Here is a 20,544-nt window from a genome sequence, read left to right on the forward strand (position 1 = left end):
GAGGGGATTTAAGATGGAGAAAAGCAGGATACTGTCCCTATACATCAAAGGAATGATTTCAATAAGCCCAGACTCTTGCATCTTCCCATACATAGAAAAGGGCTAAATTCATTAACTTGAGATGTCTGGGTTTTTTTATAATTAGCAGTTATCTTTTGATGTTGGACTACCTGGTGGTTTTTTGCTTTGTTTTGTTTTGCAAAATCTCCTATATGTCCTGTCTCTTCCCTTACCTCTTTGGAACAGTCCCTCAGAGCTATCTGAGAGGCTACATCCCAGGCTTAAGTCCTCAGTAAATCTGTGGATAAAACATAATTCTCAACTTTTAGACTGTGCATTTTTTTCAGTCAACACTTTGATCCTTAAAACTAAGTGACCTGGAACAAGTCACAACTTCATCAAACCATCTACAAAATAAGGATGATTTTTCTATAGTAGCTAACTTTTATGAGAACTTTTATCAGGCACTTTTCTAAATGCTTTTTACATAATTTCTTCAATCCTCACAGCCAACCTTCTGTAGTGGGTACAGTTCTTATCTACAGTTTATAGGCTAGGAAACTGAATTGCAGCTTACCTAGCTCACACAGGTATTGGGGAGAACTAAATAAAACTATGCATATAGAGAATTTAGCCTAGTACTTAGTACAGTCTATATTTCATAAAGGGTACTTTTTTTTTTTTTAACTCATCATTTCCACTTTGCAGATGAAGAAATTAAGACTCAAGGTTAAATAGCTTGCCAAAGTCACAGCAAGTAAGAGAGTGACCAAGCATACAGTGAGTGACTCCAAAGCCAGAACTCTATTCACTATTCCATCCTAACAGAAGGGAGGTGGGGAGAGAAGCATATTAGCACTCATTCTTCAAATACTGGTTTATTTGCTTTTAGACGGAACAATAAAAAAATCTCAGATTAGAGCTTAGAATTTGCTACCAACATTGGCATGGTTCGTAGTTCACAATAGGGCACTAGTGATTACAAGACCTCTGGGCTTAACAGGCAATGCAACATAAATATGGCCTTTTGAAAATGCTACAAATTGAATCAAAATCAGTTCTATTTGGCTGATTTTATCTAGAGATGCAGAGTTGTAGATGCCATATCTTTACTCAGAAAGATTTCGCCCATAAAACATACCAGCAGGGAATAAAAGTTCACATGGGGGTTGGAAGAGAACATTCCTTACCTCCTGCCACACATTCTTTTCTGTGCTCATTTATTGTTTCTGGTTCCCCTTTGGCTTCCTAAAATCATAAAGAGATTTTATTGCTGAACATAGAGTGGAAATCCTTCATAACCAATCATTTCTCAACTTCCTGTCCTCTCCTGCCTACCCTGTTCAAAAAACACTCTACAGTGTGCAAAGAACTGTGCTAGGCATTCAGAAGAAAAGAGGACTGACTCCAAGGGGGTTTCTAATCTAGCTGAGGCATAAAGAACAGAAGTACATGAAAAGCTGCAATCATGATACAAGTTACTTCAAAGCAAACTAGGATTAATTGCCAAGTAAATGAGAGATAGATAAATATGTGCTTTGCAAAAGGAAGAGAGCAACACCATGGCTTGAGAAGCATGGAAAGTCTCTGCAGACAAGGAACAAGCTGGGGCTTGAGGGAGAGATAGGACTGAATGGATGAAGAGGGGGCAGTGATCTAGGACTATCACACGCAGCTTTCCAGATGGATTGTTGGGGAAATTATGGCAAAATAGCTGCTAAGATTGTGCTATGTTTGGCTTTTACTCCATCTGAATATATTTTAAGGTCATTGACCAACTGTCCTACAAATGTATCTATACAAGAATCACCATAATAGGAGAGTTGCACTATACTGCCTGAGGAAATCTAAAGGAGAAGCTATAGGTATACAATTATTTTAGGATAATTATTATTCAACATTCTCAGAAATTTTCCATAAAAAATAAGGCCAAGACAAATTTCCTTGGTAGGGCCCTTGATACCATGTCATGTAATTTTTGGACAACTGAAAACTAAGATTTTGATAAAATGTAACAAATGAAATAATACAGGTAAAACACTGGATCATCCTTATCAATATTTACATACCCAAGTTTTTTTAATCCCCCCTCAACCCTGTGACATCTTCCGGCTATGGCATTTTCTTCCTCTCCTGCGCTTCCTGGCTACACTTCTTCTGGGAAGAGTTGTCCACAGTTGCTGTTTCTAGTTCCTCATCTCCCATTTGTGATCAGTGAACTACTCTGCCCCTGCATCTAACGCTCCAAGGAAACTGCCCTCCCCAGTTATCAGTGAACTCCCTACTGCCAAATCCAATGGATAATTTCCAGTCTTTATCTTACGTGGCCTCACTGTAGCATCCAAATCGATCTATAATCCCCTCCTTCTTGAAGTTTTTTCATCCCTTGGTTCCCCTCTCCTGATGTCTCCCCACCACTACAAAGCTCCTTCTTGGTCTCCTCCACCATTGCCTTCTCTTATTAGGCAATGGAATCATCAAGAGTCCATTATCCTCTGTGCTCTCTCTCTGCCTGCCCTCCTTCCTTGGGGAATCTCATCCACCTGCTTGGTTCTTTGCTGATAACTCACAAATATGTGTCTGCTCCTGAAAGTCCCACGGGTGAGTTTATGAATATGGGTATATAGTTATCTATAAAATCTCCTTACAGGGTATTAATGATGTCTCATATCAACCTGAAACTTGACTTATCTCAAATTAAATTAAATTAAATTTACCCCACAAATTCTTCTTACTCCCTCCTACTCTCATGTTATTCTATTCATTCTGTAGGTTAGGCCATAAACCTGGGTATCGACCTTTTCCCAGACCCCCGATTATCAGTTATCATGTACTGTGAATGCTATACCTCAAGTATCTCTCAAGTTAGTCTCATTTTTTCCATCATCACTAAATTCATACTATCTTCATTTCTTGCCTGAATTATTATATAGCATTCTAACCAATTCTCCACCTCCATTACTACATTTTCTAATCCATTATTTTTAAAAGTTTTTTTATTTCATTTTTTGTTTTTTTGAGATGAGCTAGGAAAGACTAGAGGACTTGAATTTTCCTCTGTCCATTTTTTATAAGGGGCAACCACTTTTGGCATGTGTGCTAGCCAACACTACACTTTATATATACTTTACACTACAAAGAATTATCCCAAATCACATATCCAATTGCTCCACTCCCTTCAGACAAGAATAGTATAAAATTTTTATCTACCTTATTACCTCCAATGTACACATGCCACAACCTTCTCTTAACCTGAGTTAGTTGCATGAGTCTCTGTTTCTTGTAATCAAATAGGCCTAACTAAAAGAATGTTTATACACTGAGGGGAAAACAATAATAATACACACACACAGACACACATACACACACCTCCACACATAGAATACAGAGAGGGACTAATGTATAAATAAGACCCTTGAAGGAACGTAGAATTGCCCATAGTCTGTAAGTTACTCTTCAAATAATTATAAATTCATACCAGTGGTGATATGCCTTCTCTTTAAGGAAAGGAATTTAATTCTTTTTCTATAAACATTTAAATATTCATCCTTATAATGTTTTATAGCAGTTTGCCATGTGCCTGTATAACATTCGATACCACTCACTAGGTACCTCCTCCATGACACCTCTTCTGTCCTCTCACCCTAACCATTTCTCTTTCATATCGCTGACCGGTCTAATTACTGAGTAATTGTATGTTTCTTCCATTAATTACAACACATCTTTAAGATAGATACCACTGTTTTGTTTAGCCTTATTTATTAATGCCTTCATTTATTTAAGAGTACTCTACAGATAGATATTTAGCTTGTTTCCAGCAGACCTTTGATGAATAAATGAGTGAATGAATGCATGAATGAATGAAAGAAAAATCAGTGTGGAGTCAGGAGGTCCTACCTGAGTCTACTGAGTGACCCTGGATGGTTTGGCCTCAACTTCTTCATCTATACAATATTAGTATAACTAAATGCTATTAACCTCATAATATTTTGAAAGGATAAAATGCAATAGTGCTTTTAAGAGTACTTTGCAAACTTAAAGGGACAGTTCTAAATATCATTGCAACATATCATTACTTTTACTGTTAACATGCATATATTTCCTTACCTGATTTGACATGATTTTTTCTTCACTCACAGAGCCTTGGAGTGCAGTATTTTCAGGAGCTGGACTTCCACCTATAAGAAGGAGGAAACACATCAACAGTGTTGGGGGGAGGGGGAGTAGTTACAAGTAAAAGAGGAAGGAATAGTGAGGGTGGCAATGCGGGCAGACTAGTAAGTGGCAAAGTGCTTAACACGTGAGACAAATTTTGTACTAAAAAACTTTAAATGTGTCCATTCATTCAGAATCAGGACTAGGCCAGCTAAAGTTCCCAAGGAAGCTAGCCATATAAGATTTCTTAACAGAAATGAATACCTGTATAAATGGCCTTCAAACAGTAGGGTTTTAAAAATAAAAAGCAGCTACTGCTGTTTTTTTAAATCAAACACATTACTAGTATAATTACAGAAACTGAATGAAAGAAGGATGAACAATTAGTAACTTAGTAGCTTTTTTTTTATAGATTGACAAACAAGTTTTTAACAATTATATATGCAAGGCTGATAACAAAGTATATCCTTCCAAAACACAGTATCTTTCTAAATAAAATGTAATCAAACCAAGAAGAAAAGATGCACTTCTAATTTATGCCATTCCTTTTTGTAATTTCCCTTTGTTTATTTGTATTGTAATGTACTTGATGATGATGTTCCTCTTCACATGATCCATTGTCCTGACTTTAGTTCAGTGCAGGCACAAAGGTCAGCGGCTATAGTCAGATTTTGTTTCTTTCTTTTTAAGAAAACAGAAACCGAATAGTTAAAGGATGTATTAGATTTTTAAAATTTACATGGAAATAAAAGCAAAATGGTAACCCCTTTCTTCAGGGATATAAAATTTTTTCCCTATGGAATTTTTATTTTAGTTCTTTAAAAAAAAAATTAAAACAGATAGTAGATTCATATGGCCCATAAATGAAAAAGTGTAAAATTGTTTTCCAGTGAAAATTTTCCCTCCCATCACGCCTGCCAGAAACCTACTTTACCTCCTCATAGACAATGTTACAGATTTTTGTCTAGCCTTGCAGAGATATTTTATATATACACAAAAACTTTTTTCTATTTTTTTCCCACAAATTTTTACATGCAATACATAATGTTTTGTACTTTGGCATTTCCCCTGCCCCCAAAAATAGTTCTTTGATATCCTTTCAAGAAAAAAGTTTCCTTGTATATGTTTTACAGATGTATACTAGTATTCCATTACATGGATATGCCAAAATATGTTAATTAGTCTTCTACTGATAGTTAACTTGTTTCCAATATTTTGTTATTACAAACAATGCTGCAGTAAATAAACTTCCATATATGTCATATAGTATGTATGTACTTAGATCTACAGGATAAAGTCCCAGAAACCAAATTGTTTTATTATGGCATATGTACATTTAAATTTTGGGTAGATATTGTCAAATTCCTCTCCATACTAATTACAATAATTTACATTCCCTGCAGCAGTGTATGAGAATTCTTTTTCCCCCAACAACCTTACCAACAGTGTGCAATGAAATTTTTTATCTTTGTCTACATGACCGGTAAAAAATAGTATCCTGGTGCAGTTTTAATTAAAATTTTTGTTATTTGGTGTGAGGTAGAATATAAAGATATTCTTCAGTCAACTGAAGGAATGGATTCCATTTCTACAATTTTACAGCTCCTTTAACTTAGCACCTGTATCTCAAATTTAATTGTCCAATTTAAACATTAGATGAATTTTCCTTGATCGGTGTTTTTGGTTGGAATGGGAGCCTATGTTGCCCATGAGTGTCAACTGTAGTGATGTCTCACTGGGAACGGTTGAGAATAAGCACTTTATTTTCAGACTCAAATGGCAGAAAAGGATCTAACGTGTTATCTAGTTAATTTCTGCCTCCTGAGTGGACCATCACTAATCGGTCCATCCTTTTAACCCAGTAGATTCTAATTAGGATTCTGAGAATTTCCTAAGTAGGTGATTCCACATCTGCGTCACAGTTGAGACTCAGGTGTGTCCAATCGATTTTGGCCATAAGGAAATATTTAAATCCCATTAAAATATACTTTAATTTTTATTTTAAATACAGAATTGGAAAAAAGTTGGTAAGGTTGTCATATATGAAGGCCATGGTCACCTCTGGACTTCTTTTCTGCAGACTGACTTCAAAATTCTTTTATAAAATAGTATTACTGAGCCACTGAGGATAGTTACTCCACTAGCTTCCAAGTTGGCTTAGTGTTTTAGAATGGAAACTATTCTTGAACCCTTCAACAACTTACCTTTGATCTTCTTCACAGCAGAAGCTGATCTTTTATCCTCCTCTTTCTCACAGAGTGGTTTACAATCAATGACACCAGAAGCCATATGCAAAATTTCTGATCCAGAATCTATCAACAGGAAGAAACTAACAGCATGAATACTATGCAAAAGGATTATTTGCTTATGTCCTTTTCATTTGCACACACCTTAGCAGGTCACAGAACATCCAAGCTTATAGTTATAATACTAACACTCTATTTTTATATCTTTTCTAATCTACTCACCACTTGAAGTTACAGTACTCTCTGTGGATGAAGTGTGTCCAGGAGATGGTAGGGTGGAATATTCCCTGTCAAAAAAGTAGAAGTATTTTAGAGTGTCTGGTCCAAAGAATTCTCTTAGAAATTAACTGAATATGCATCACAGGTCATACACAGAAACAAACAAGCAAACCTGGACTGTGGCAGGCTCTCAGAATATAAACGTTCAACACCATTCTCCTTAAGATAAAAAAAAAAGAGAGAGAAACAAGTTTAACAATTTGACATTTTCCATTCCAGAGAAGTTGTGTTAAGCAAACATTTTCATACAGTTTTAAATGAACCCATATTTGCTTTGCTCTTTTGGAGAGGATATGGGAATGGGATGGTACAGGGCAGACTGATATACATACTTCCTCAAAGCTGTACTTGCAAAAAAAATCCAATTTTAAGTATACTTACAAGTCCAATATTTAAAGAAAATTTAAATTCTTGGGCAAAACAAATTCTAAACTTAAAGGGCAGATAGAGTTTATATCATGAACTTAAGTTTTCTTTAAACAGAACATTCTAGGTGGGCATAAAACAACATTTCTGTTTATGGAAATATTACTCAACTTAAAACTTTTGGCCTGTTGATTTAAAAATGGTTCTCAATTTTCTAGCTAGACACATAATACATTTTAAAGTTAATCCAATTCTCAAAGATCTGAGGGATTACATCTACGTCAGCACCTCTTACTTGGGGCTCAAAAAGAACTTAACAAAACTGTGGTCCCAGCCTTCCAGGGCAAGCATTTGAAAGTCTCATTTGAGCTTCTTAACCTTTATCAAGAGTTCCTGGGCTTCCCTGGTGGTGCAGTGGTTAAGAATCCGCCTGCCAATGCAGGGGACACGGGTTCGAGCCCTGGTCCGGGAAGATCCCACATGCCACGGAGCAACTAAGCCTGTGCGCCACAACTACTGAGCCTGTGCTCTAGAGCCCGTGAGCCGCAACTACTGAGCCCATGTGCCACAACCACTGAAGCCCGCGCACCTAGAGCCCGTGCTCTGCAACAAGAGAAGCCACCGCAATGAGAAGCCCGTGCACTGCAACGAAGAGTAGACCCTGCTCGCCGCAACTAGAGAAAGCCCGCGCGCAGCAACAAAGACCCAACACAGCCAAAAATAAATTAATTAATTAAAAAAAAAAAAAAAGAGTTCCTAATTTGGGGGGAACTTCAGGAGATTAGGTTCACTTATTCTCTTTCAAAAAATACAGTGGGAACACAGGTTCCTCTTTAATAAAAAGTTTTTCTACTCAATAATAAGTATATTTTCATTATCACTCCGTTTATTTAGGAAAAGAAATAAAAATTTAATAAATTAAAACTGAAATCACTTGGACATATCCAAAATATGCACAGACAATGCAAAACTGAAGACATTTAAATATTCCATAATCAAACACACAGCTTCTTGTTAACTGGCACAACCAACAACAGGTTTCAATGGAGGGATGCCGTATATCATACACCGTATTTAGAATCTCTCCAAGATAATACTGACTATAGTCACAGAAAGTTAAAAGTTTAGTAAGAGTTTGCTGAATGTATAGTTATCCAATACAAAAAACAATAGCTTACATCTGTTCAGCACATTAAAATTTACAAAAGCCCTTTTATGTATCATCTCATTTAATTCTCCCAACAACCTTATGTAGTGGGTTTTACGGAAAAAAAAAAAAAAAGATTTACTTATTTCAGGTAAGGAAAGTAAAACCAATGAATAAAGTAATTTCTCAGGAGTATTCAGAATGGTGGTGTCAGCCTCTAAACAGTCTAAACAATCAGACTAAATACAGTGTCCTCTTCATTGTAAACCGAACTGTCTCTGAAATACCCTAAGGCTATTGGAGAGGCAAAGACTTCACAATGATTGTCTTAGACTGGTAGATGATTTGAATATAAACTTTTAAAATGTTCCCCTCAAATATTTAGAAAACCCCACAGACTTGCACAGCAAGAATTTATACCTAATCCTCCTACATATAAATGTTGGGCAATCTTCTCTTTTATTTCATTTTTGTCCCTGCTTTAAATGTCTTTGTGTCAGACTATATGTGACTGAAGCCTCTTGTGACATCAGTTTAATTTAAGTCAACAACTTTCATCAAAGGCCCAGTTTGTGCCAGACACAGTGAAAGGCTGTTTCTGGCACAAAACAGAAAGGTTGGAGAGACCAAAAACACATTCCTTGTCCCAGAGGAGCTCATAGGCCAGTCAGAAAGACAAATATGTAAAACAAATACTTCATAAATTATAAGCAGCATTCCACAGAGGAAAGTAACATGCACAGAACAGAGTAGGGTAATATTTGCATTAACTTTTGAAGAGAAATTATACCTTATACTTCACAGGTAGTTAAATGATATTGGCTCTATCCTTAAGATATTTAAATAGATTGCACTAGTAATTAGTATATGCTTATTTAACTATCTGCCAATATATATGTAAGAAATGAAGCTATAAAAATAGGAAAAAATTAAACATTCTTCAGTCTCATTAAGTATCCTCCATAAAAGTCAACAAGGATTGATTCCTTAATAATAAAAAAATCAGGCCCATTTAATCCTCCATAACATACAAATCTGTTATTATGTGTGGCTTGAAAAAACACTTATTACTGTGCTATAATTAATAATATACATTATATATAATAATTATATTGCACTAACTAAAAAGCTAATTTTGTCAGAAAAATATTTCTTCTTATACCAATCAGAGTCATGAATACCTGTATTTGAATTTAAGAGGTATGAAAGAGAATGCAGTTATTTTCTATTCAATTAAACTGATTTCCAGTATTAGGGGAAAGGGAACACATTATTTCTGTAAACTTTGTTTTTTAAAAAAAGTTTATTATTTAAAGTCAAAATAATAAATATAGCAAAAATACAGTTTGCTTTCATTATACTAGAAATGAGTCTAATTTGCCATAATGGTCTGTGTAAAGCCCTTCTTTTGTCCTATTTTTTATACGTGAAACCTTTTGGTAAACATAAAATATTTATTGGTTAACTAAGTAACAATTCTGTGATTTTCGAGAAATGGCATATATTTAGTAGCTGTACATTACTACATTGTTCTGTTGCAAGGATATTGGATATTATTGGATATTATTCCCAATTCATTAATCTTTATAAATCTCACTAATCAGAAAACAATGTAATATACAACATATCTCAATCCTAGATTTTCATACATTTGGTCTAACATTTTCTTCCTCCTTACAAGTAGAAGCAGACAAAAGAAGGAGATTTTTTTTCTTCCAAATTTAGGGTTATAGTTAATGAAAGTTGGAGATATAGCCCCTCAGGGTATCCGTACCTGTGAAGGGGGGGGGGGTGAAAAATAACTCAGCAAAAACTTTCTACAATTGTGCTCTTTTCTTCCAGTTTCAAAAGGCACCTCTATTTAAACCCACAGGAGAACCTAACACACACAGCAACTGTAAGATCTGGGCAGATGATAAAAAAGATAATTTACTGGATATATTTTAAAACCAAGGAAAATCAAGAAACTGACTAAAAGCAAGAAAAAGAAAGTTCAGAAGAGAGACTTACCTACATGTAGAAGATTGGCTCAAGTCAATGAGTCTAACACATGCCGACAGCATAGAGCAGGAAGCATGTTCTTCCTGTTCGAGCCATTCAAATATCAACCTGCATAACATTTACATGAAAATCCGTGGTCCAGCCCATTTGCTTTTGAGAGTAAAAGTCTAACGTAGGGTGGGGTAGCTAAGGTACTCGTGGAACAAAGCGAGACATTCTCCCACGGGCTAGATCAGCAAATGCAGGGCGCACACACACATATTCTCTCTCTCTCACACACACACACACACACACAGCAGTATTATTTTAGTATTTAGATAGAAAATATGAAGAACAATAAGAAATAACTTCTAAGATATTAGTAAGGGCAGTTAACAGGCCTAGATAATCTCCCAGGGTTACTCTTCTAGATGAAGTGCTATTTCATCCATAGATTTTTATGGTCAGAAACCCTTCCACTAATAAGCATTCATGTTACCAATGTAATTTTTACTTTTAGATCCATTTTAGACAATTGACGTTACTCAAATAAACTAACATGATCTTCTGAGAAAAGAAGAAAAACCGAACAAAAGGAGTCTATATAGACTTATTTTATTCTAACTTTAAAAAAAAAAATGCCCTTTACTTGAAGTTGGTTTCAATATTCTAAAAAGAAAAGAATGTCAAATTAAACATCAAAAGATTACAACTGTTATAACCTAAATAAAACGAAATTCCTTCACAAGTTTTTTTGTTTTTTTTGCAATTTCTAACTAAAAGGACACCACACATTCAGATCTACAGGACACCCCCACCACTTTGAGGTTCATTTGTAATACAGTTATCAGCCAACTTCTACATGTCCCAGTTTTGCAACTGGCAATGTTATTTATTCTCCAAGTTTATTAAAGCTGCACCCACGCACAGCTTGAGAGAACAGGACAGACAATGGCCAGAAAATCTGAGATACTTTAAAATTGATTCTGTCCTTTGCCTCATAAATCACCTTCTCCTAGTGATAGTATATCTTAGGCAAAAACATGTAATGACATAAAGGAGACCTCAAAGGGATGGCAAAGCACTTAATATTTAGTGTATGTGATTTTTTTAAACAGCCAAAGAGAAAACAGAAATTCATCTTCCTATCCTCTGACCTGTGTCCTCTGAGCTTCACACTGCTGATAATTCTGATTCTGGGTGATAGTTACAGTTGCTATTTTCTGAGAGTTTACTATGAACCAGGTACTTTATATATGTTATAAAGGGTCTTGTTCGGGTCAAATCTGAGGTTGGAGTAGGTAGAGGGGAGAATCAGTTTCATTGTCATGTAATTTTCATGGAGCTTCTTAATTCTTGGAGTGTTTGGGGACAAACACAGGTACCTAATCACAAGTCTAGTTTTGCAAAGTCCCAGAAATCCTTTGGTTGCTCTTCAGAGTCAGTGGTGGGAGCAGTGAATAAGGAAAGAAAGATTATAAGGAGAGACAACTGAGCCCCAGAGAGAAATTGCCAAGAGTGAGGAAGAACTGAGAAAGCTGGGCCAGATGAACAGCTGGGTCCAGCTATTGAAGGGAACAGCAAGCCCTGATTCAGTGGGAGACTGTGCTACTAGCCAGCCCTGCTGGGTTATCTATTTGCCTTGAAAAGTAGAGGATAATTTTAACTGCATCACAAGGAGTCCACCCAACACCACAGTAGGACCCAGCTCTGAAGGTGCTGAAACAAGAAGTGAGAGTCATCTCCCTACCGACCAGGAAGAGGAGATCACCAAAGGTCCAGACACAGCGTTCCAAGGAGGTCGACCGTGCAGCAGGCAGGGACTGTGGGCGGTGTGGACAACAGAAAGGACTGCAGAGATGTGAGTGGTGAAACCAACTACCTTCTCCAACAGTCTCTCAGGAGGTTAAGTGTCCTTCCCTGGGACCCACAAGTTGGTGAGATCAGAAGGACATTGGGATATACTGGTAGGCACCAGTATAGAGATTCTTGGAAATGCTGAGAAGGGACCCCATGAATCAAAAAGGCCTTCCTATTCATCAGCAAGTGGGGAAACAGAGCACTGAGATTTGTCTCTCCTCTAAATATGACCTACTTGGTTTGTTTCCATGGACTGGTTAGGCCAGAATTTAGCTGTTGCAGATATATATAGGTATATATATATGCATAATATATGCATATGTGTATGTGTGTATTTGAATCCTGAAAAGAACTCTGCAAAGTAATATCTCTGTTTCACCAGGGAACACACACAAACTGAAAGAGGTTAGGCCACTTGTCCGAGTTCACACAGCTAATAAGTAACAGAGCCAGCTTAAACCCACAACTGCTTAATTCCAAAGCCTATGCTATGTGGCTAAAAATTCTAAGTCATTACTGGGAAATATTTCAAATAAATACAAAAGTAGACAGGATAGAATAATTACCCTTTGTGTACCCATTCTGCAGATTCAACAATTATCAGCCTATGGCCCATCTCCTTTCATCTATACCGTCACCCACTAAACCTACCTTAGCATTGTTTTGAAGCATATCCCAGATACCATAGACATTTCTTTCATAAATATTTTTGTCTGAGTCTCTAAAAGACGAGGACTGGAAATAATTTATTTCCTTTTTTCCTCTTTACACTAAAATATCCCAAATAAATAGATTTCACTGGGTCAGTAAAGTAGCTCTGTTCTCCCCAGGAATGTCCCAAACTGGACCCCAAATTATTTTACTAAGACACGTTCTTTTTGAGGTATTAGTCTTGTAGAGTCCTCTGGTCACCCAAAGATCCTCTTATGAATACTGATGTTCACTCTTATCTCCTATTGTGCTTTCTGAGAAAGATGCTAGAATATAGCTTCCTCTGTGAATATGGGAGAGGAATAAAAAAATAAATAAATCTCAGGTTCTCAGGAACACCAGCCAGAAAGCAATAGGGCAAGACTGTCAATTCAACAAGTGCACTGGGTACTCACTCTCAATGTTTTAAATAGACCCTGTAGGGAGTACAAAAATAAATAAGTAAATAGGCATTCAACAAATATTAATAGAGCAGCTACTGTATACCAAATCTATTCAGGATGCTAGATGCACATTGGTTAATGGCCAAAGGCACTCTACACCAAGTTTATAATCTGATACAGGAACATGTTAAGAAAACAAAGAACTACAGTGTAACCAAAATATATACAAGAGGAGCACAGAGTTACTGGGGTCTAAAAGAAAAGAGTGAACTTATTTTTTCCTGAGTGCTACAGTTGAGAAATGAGGAAAATGAGGCCTGAATGACAAGACTTTTCCATAGTAGCAGAGAGGTCGAACCAGGGAGAACCCTCACCTCTCGACTTTTAATCCATTACGATTTCCATCTCAAGAAGGACTAGAGATGCTTGACTGTAAACATTTCTCGCTACCACAAAAGGTTTTATGGAACACTTGGTTTTTGGAATGGGCCTTGATAGTCGAATAGAATTTGACAAGTGGAGAAGTGGAAGTGTTCTGGGCAGAGAAAACAGCATAAACAGCTTTGTGTCACATATTCCAACAATACAGACCACCTGGTTTGGCTGACATTTAGGGACAACTATAAGGCATGGATGGGGAAAGGATGGAAAGTTAGGTTGCAACCAGATTAGAGAAGAGCTTGAATACCAGGGCAAGTTATTTGTTTTGAAGGCCCTCAAGAGCAACGAAATTCCAAGAGTTTGAAGCCAAAGAGTTAGGAAAACACAACGATTTATGGGTTGCTGGGATAAGCACGCAACATATGCTTTGTTATTTTAATTTCATGTTTCATCCTAATTCTTATGAATGAGGATGCATAGATAAGCATTATCTAAGGAGAGAGTTCTATTTGGTTAAGAGATGGGTGGGGGGCATGAAGGGGTAGAAGGTGGGGATTTACTCAAGGGACAGGCATGAGGGAGTAAACAGGCTGCCCGGATTCCACAGTGGAGAAGAGGAAAAAGGAAATGGTGGAAATTGGTGGGAACAGCCATAGAGTGCAGCTGACAGATTAGTTCCTGGGGCCTATGGAAGAAATGGCACGGAGGCAGCGGGAAAACCTTCAGGGAATCTATACATTTCCGCAGGAGCATTTAACAGGAATTTGTCTTGTGATCTCTGTTCGCTCCTATTTCTTCATGGGTGTCGAGACAAAATAATTTGGTCACATATCCTAACAAGAGGGGATTAGGAGCTCCTTTTAGATACATAAGGAAGCACATTTATTTCTTAGCCAAAAAACTACTTTCAAGGTAACTATGAGTAGTTATTATGATTGAAACGTCTAAATTCAGTGTTCTCAGAGGAGTCGTAAGAAGGGATTAATCTTTGAAGCTATACAAACTTGAATTTGAATCCCAGGTTTGCTACTTACTAGTTGAGTGATCCTGGTTAAGTTATTTAACCTCTCTGAACTTCAGCTGCCTCATCTGTAGAAGCAGAGAATACTTACCATTCAAAGTTGTAGAGACAATTAATAACATGACATGTGGAAATGTTTTCCTACAAAGTACCTGGTACACAACTGATGTTGGTTCCTTCCCCTTTCTTGGTGAAATCAGTACCAGGTAAAAGGGAAATTACTAACAACCAAACATCCTGTAAGCTTCCAAGTTCAACTTCCTTTACTAAAACTTTACAAGAACGGCTAAGGAATAGCAAAATGGATTCATTTCCTTTTTCTTTCCTTTTCTTAGCTCTTCAATAGGATGGAGTACTAAGGAATGGAAAAATGTGAGATACATACACTTAAAAGAATAAGAACAACTCATGTAAATCAATTTTTTTTAAAAAACTCATTTTTTAAAATGGACAAAAGATCTGGGTAGACATATCTCTAAAGAAGATATACATATGGCCAACGAGTACATGAAAAATGTTTAACATCATTTGTCATTAAGGAAATGCATATCAAAACCACAACAAGATACCACTTTACATCCACTAAGATGCCTATAATCAAAAAGATAGACAAAATATAAGATACACGTATATATATAACTGAATCACTTTGCTGTACACCTGAAACTAACACAACATTGTTAATCAACTATGCTCCAATATAAAATAGAAATTAAAAAATCAAATTTAATTTAATTTAAAAAAAAGATAGACAAGTGTTGACAAGGATGTGGAGAAAATGAAATCCTCATACATTACTGGTGGGAATGTAAAATGGTGTAGCTGCTTTGAAAATCTGTTTTGCAGTTCCTCAAAGTGTTAAACATAGAGTGACCATACGATGCAATAATTCTACTCCTAAATATATACCCCAAGAACTGAAAGCATATGTTTACACAAAATGTTTTACACTAATGTTCTTACTGGCATTATTCACAGTAGCCAAAAAGTAGAAACAACCCAAGCGCTTATCAGTGGTGAATGGATAAACAAAAGGTGGTATATTCATACACTGGAATATTATCCAGTCATAAAGAGGAATGAAGCACTGATAACATGCTACAACACGGATGAACCTTGAAAACATTATACTAAGAAAAGAAGCCAGTCACAAGAGGTCTGTATTGTATTATTCCATTTATATGAGATATCCAGAATAGGCCAGTCTATAGAGGCAGAAAGCAGATTAGTGGCTGCCTAGGGTGGGGTGGGGTGGCGGATAGGGATAGACTGCTAATAGGCATGAGGTTTCTTTCTAAGGGGATCAAAATGTCCTAAAGTTGATTGTGGTGATGGCTGCACAACTCTGAATATTTTTAAAAATGTTTAATTGAACAATTTAAACTGATGAATTGTTTGGTAGGAGAATTATATCACAATAAACCTTTTTTAAAAGAAGGAAGAGTGATGGATTTCCAGATTCTGGAACAGAATGGTCTGCTCCATTTGATTGAGAAGATCATGTTCCCTCAGGCTCAGACTGCTGACCAAGGAAAGTGCTCCAGGCACATCTCCACGACCTGGGGTGTTTGCCTAAGTGCCCTCAGCTACTTAGTATTCTCTTCTTGGGTAGAGAAGTAATATTAGCACCTAACTGCAGCAATGGGTTCTCCTTGGGCATTGCCCTACTTTGTACAGCAAAGTACCAGCACCTCAAAGGTTATCTAGCCTTGACTTCGATTCTTAGAGAGTCAATGAGACCTGAGACTCCTGATAGCCAATAGTGAATTTAAGTCCCAAACCAGCCTGCCTTTCAAACAAAAAGTTCAGAACACTTATCAAAATCTCCGTTCGGTTATATATCCTTGAGTTTATACTATAGAAGGGGTAGAAATCCCCCCAGATGTCATCAAACGTTGACATTTCTCATGCATCTGAATTCTGTGGTATAAGACTTGTACTTGCCATAAGAGTCTCTATAATACTTCAAAACAAAACATAAAAACACCATAGAAGAGGGTCAGGATATGGTAGAGCTAAAAATGAAGTTGAAATATAGTCCAATACTCACTTCCATACTTAGGTCATTATTCATCCTGATGCAACCTGAAAGATCTGTTCCTGGGTGGGGACCACCTGTAGGGCCTGGACACCTAATAATAGACAGTAAAGTTCCTTAATACAGGTGGAAAAACTGCACATTTCAGCAGATACCAACCTATCACATAGTTCCCCTTCCCTGCCCCAATTTTACTGAATTTCTAATTAAGTTCATGTCTTAACTGAGACATGATGAAAGAGAGCTCCAAGCTCCATCAGAGAGAGAGGTTATAACCGTAGAGAATCTAGTCCCAAATGAAAATGAAGTATTTGCAATTCATAGCCTTGCTTCCTGACCCTCGATACAGAAAGAAAATTTCATTGGGGTGAACAGTGCTCACAAACTCCACGGACATTTCTGAACTTTTCCTAAGGAAGAAATGTCTGTGTACTTAGAAAGGTGAGTGAGCTCAGATGAGCTTTGGGAGAGGGTATGTGAGAGCACAGGGATAGAGTCCCAAAGACTTGTTCACCTGGAGTGTGAAGGAATAGAAAGATGATCAAAACCTAGCTGAATGAGTTAACTTAGCAGTACATAGTATATTCCTAAAAACTGGGAAACATTTTAAGTAGCCTAATTTGTCTTTTACACTTTAGAATGGATATCATGAAATTCAAAAGAGCTATAGAGAAAACTATAAAGGTATTTTTGTTTTAAAATTGTCAATTTTCAGAAAGTTAGAGAAGTTACACAATAAAAATTCCACAATAAAGATGTCATGATGTCAAGATATGAAACTTTTACTGATTAAAAGTTTAGGCAATAGGAATAGGCCACCCACGAAAAGTAGGCCAAGTGTATTTTGCCCTTTTAACTTACTTGTGCCTTCCAGTCACATCCAAAGCACCATCCTCTATTTCTCCATATTTGGGCCTTTCACATGAAGCATGGATTCGGTTGGCTACACATGAGAAGGGTGTCAATTCTAGTCTTGGAATTGCTGTAAGACTATCCAGATACAAGGCATCTGCAGTAGAACAGAAAAGAATAAATATAGAAATTAATGGTTCAAATTTTATATATATACTATTTCTTTTCCTCTTGGGAGATTAGACCATTTCTGAAAAAACAAAAGTCAGTTCAATTCAATTCAATTTACATTTTTTTTGAATTTTTGAATTTTATTTTATTTATTTTTTTATACAGCAGGTTCTTATTAGTCATCCATTTTATACACATCAGTGTATACACGTCAATCCCAATCGCCCAATTCATCACACCACCACCACCCCCCGCCACTTTCCCCCCTTGCTGTCCATACGTTTGTTCTCTACATCTGTGTCTCAATTTCTGCCCTGCAAACCAGTTTACTTGTACCATTTTTCTAGGTTCCACATATATGCGCTAACGTATGATATTTGTTTTTCTCTTTCTGACTTACTTCACTCTGTATGACAGTCTCTAGATCCATCCATGTCTCTACAAATGACCCAATTTTGTTCATTTTGATGGCTGAGTAATATTCCATTGTATATATGTACCACATCTTCTTTATCTATTCAATTAACATTTTAACATTACAACTCCCCACCCCCTAATGATGCCTAGTTATATGATGTCATTTCTTTTTTTAAGAAGGGGGTAGGGGTGAAGGAGGGGAAACAGAAACCCTTGCCTAGTAAGCAACTAGAGGGGTCAACAACAATCTGCTGCCAGGGGGCAAAATCCAGCCAGCCTCCTGTTTTTGTAAATAAAGTTTTATTGGAACACAGACACACCCATTCATTCAGTATCATCCAAGGTTGCTTGTGGGCTACAACAGCAAAGCTGAGTAGTTGCTGCAGAAACCGTACAGCCTGCAAAACCTCAAATATTTACTATCCGGCCCTTTACAGAAACAGTTTACCAACTCCTAAAGAGAAAAACAGTTCGACATTGTAATTGTAAACCACTGAAGAGTGCAGGAAATAGGGTGACAATTTTTTTTTTGAGGAAACTGTCTTGTTATGTTTTTCTGAGTATAGGAAGCAGCAGAATTTAATAGAAAAAACATAGGCTTTGGAATTAATCACAATTTTTAGTTCAAATCCTGACCCTGACACATACCAGGTGTGTGATCTCGGATAAATAACTAAACCAACTCTGAGCCTCAGTTTACTTACATATAAAGTGCCACATGGGGACTTCCCTGGTGGTCCAGTGGTTAAGAATCCACCTTCCAATGCAGGGGACTCGGGTTCGATCCCTACTTGGGGAACTAAGATCCCACGTGCCTTGGGGCAACTAAGCCCATGTGTCGCGGGGCAACTAAGCCCGCATGCCGCAACTACCGAGCCCACGCACCATAACTAAAGGGAAGCCCACGTGCCAAAATGAAGTGCCCGCGCGCTGCAACGAAAGATCCTGCATGCCACAACTAAGACCCAATGCAGCCAAAAATAAATAAAATTTTTTTAAAGTGCCACATGACCTTAGGCAAATTACTCAGTGTTCCTGTTTCCTTATCTTTAAAATGGGAATTACATTAGCATCTACCTCACAGGGATATGGTGAGGATTAAATGAATTAACAGGTACGTGAACATACAGTTCTGAGAGCAGAGAACTGTGCCTGGCACATAGCGGGCACTCTTTCAGTGCTGCCATAGTATTGTTACTATCACTGAGTTAGTGTGGGTAAAATCGTCTCTATAAAGCACTCCTCTACTGTCTGACACAAACTGGCCACTTGTTAGTAGCGGTAGCAGGTTTCTCTGTTCTAGTTGAAATGATCCACAAATCATTCTACTTGCTTTTTATTCCTTCTTAAATTTATTTTGATAATCATCCCATTTCTTTTGTCATTTCGAAACCAACCACTAACTTTTGCTTTCAAGCACATCCAGGTTGTGATGAGAGATGCCACCACTTTCAGCATTTCCTAAGATAAAGTTCATTCTCCTTAGACTGGCATTAAGTAATAGTCCATGACGTGACCTACAACATGCTCCAAACTTAAATTCTACTCCATCCTGACCCAAGCCCTCTTATATCCACAGCGACTTATCCAGCATGGACTCTTCTCCAAACACTTAAAACTTTTGCATTTTTTTTTCCCCCTCATGTCATTCTCCCCAGTTGGAATACTTTTTCCATGCTTTTTGCTTTTCCAAATGCAGCCCATCTTTCCATGCCTGGTTCAACACTCATTTCTTCTACAGAGCCTTCTCTGAACCCAGGTCTTACTTCCTTAATAATCTGTGAGCTTTAGGACTTACTCTCTAGGACTTACTCTCTAGTATACATAAAATAGTGCCTTGCACAGAGTAGGTGGTCAAATATAAGTTGACTGACTGAATTCAGGGATAAACATCTAAGTTTTCAACAACATTTGCTATATAATTGTGATTAATTATTTTCCCTCTCAAGAAGAACCCCACCCTCAGCTGTGTCTGACAGGGTATAGGAAAGGGTCTATCCATGCTTACCCAGCAGAGGTGTGTACCAGCATGTATGTTTGAAGGTCAGGGGTAGCTGATGTATTCTTGCTTCTTGACCACTATATCGTTTATGGCAACACTGCTTCTGAACAGAAAATCAAGTACTATTAGCTTTCCAAAGGGCTGTAACATATTTCATAATCTCTCTTCATCTCCAAAATTAGAAAGAAAATCACTATTCTCCCGCAAGAGAGTTTGAGAAGAAAATAAATGACATCAAGTAACAAAGTTTTCATGCTTTGGATCAAAAGGTACATACCTTATAAGTAAAAATGTAATTCTTATTAAAAATCACTCTTCAATAATTTAACAGAAAGATAACATCAATTCCCAATAATCAACACTTTCATATAAACAAAGGCTTTGAGGAAAGAAATATGAGTGAGGGGCAAGTTTAGTTATATAATTCTTCTTCATGATACCATAATCAAAAAGTTTTAAATAGTACCATTTCCTAGGGCCTATCAAACTTGTGTGTGTGCACATGATAAAGAAAAAAATAGGTATCTTGCTTTGT

At 37.0% G+C, this 20,544-nt stretch overlaps 1 protein-coding gene across 1 annotated transcript in view; it reads right to left on the reverse strand.

Annotated features, from left to right (window-relative positions):
• Window positions 1-20,544, reverse strand: part of IRAG2 (inositol 1,4,5-triphosphate receptor associated 2) — a 91,156-nt gene that overhangs the window by 18,928 nt on the left and 51,684 nt on the right. The window contains exons 21-28 of the mRNA XM_061205287.1: window positions 20,016-20,112; window positions 17,429-17,576; window positions 16,580-16,661; window positions 6,793-6,839; window positions 6,624-6,688; window positions 6,360-6,467; window positions 4,108-4,178; window positions 1,191-1,248 (exon numbers count right to left, since the gene is read on the reverse strand). Of these exons, the coding sequence (XP_061061270.1) occupies window positions 1,191-1,248; window positions 4,108-4,178; window positions 6,360-6,467; window positions 6,624-6,688; window positions 6,793-6,839; window positions 16,580-16,661; window positions 17,429-17,576; window positions 20,016-20,112 (676 nt within the window). The remainder of the gene's footprint in view (window positions 1-1,190; window positions 1,249-4,107; window positions 4,179-6,359; window positions 6,468-6,623; window positions 6,689-6,792; window positions 6,840-16,579; window positions 16,662-17,428; window positions 17,577-20,015; window positions 20,113-20,544) is intronic.

The sequence above is a fragment of the Eubalaena glacialis genome, chromosome 11 (assembly GCF_028564815.1).
Source record: "Eubalaena glacialis isolate mEubGla1 chromosome 11, mEubGla1.1.hap2.+ XY, whole genome shotgun sequence".
NCBI classification, from domain to species: Eukaryota; Metazoa; Chordata; class Mammalia; order Artiodactyla; family Balaenidae; genus Eubalaena; species Eubalaena glacialis.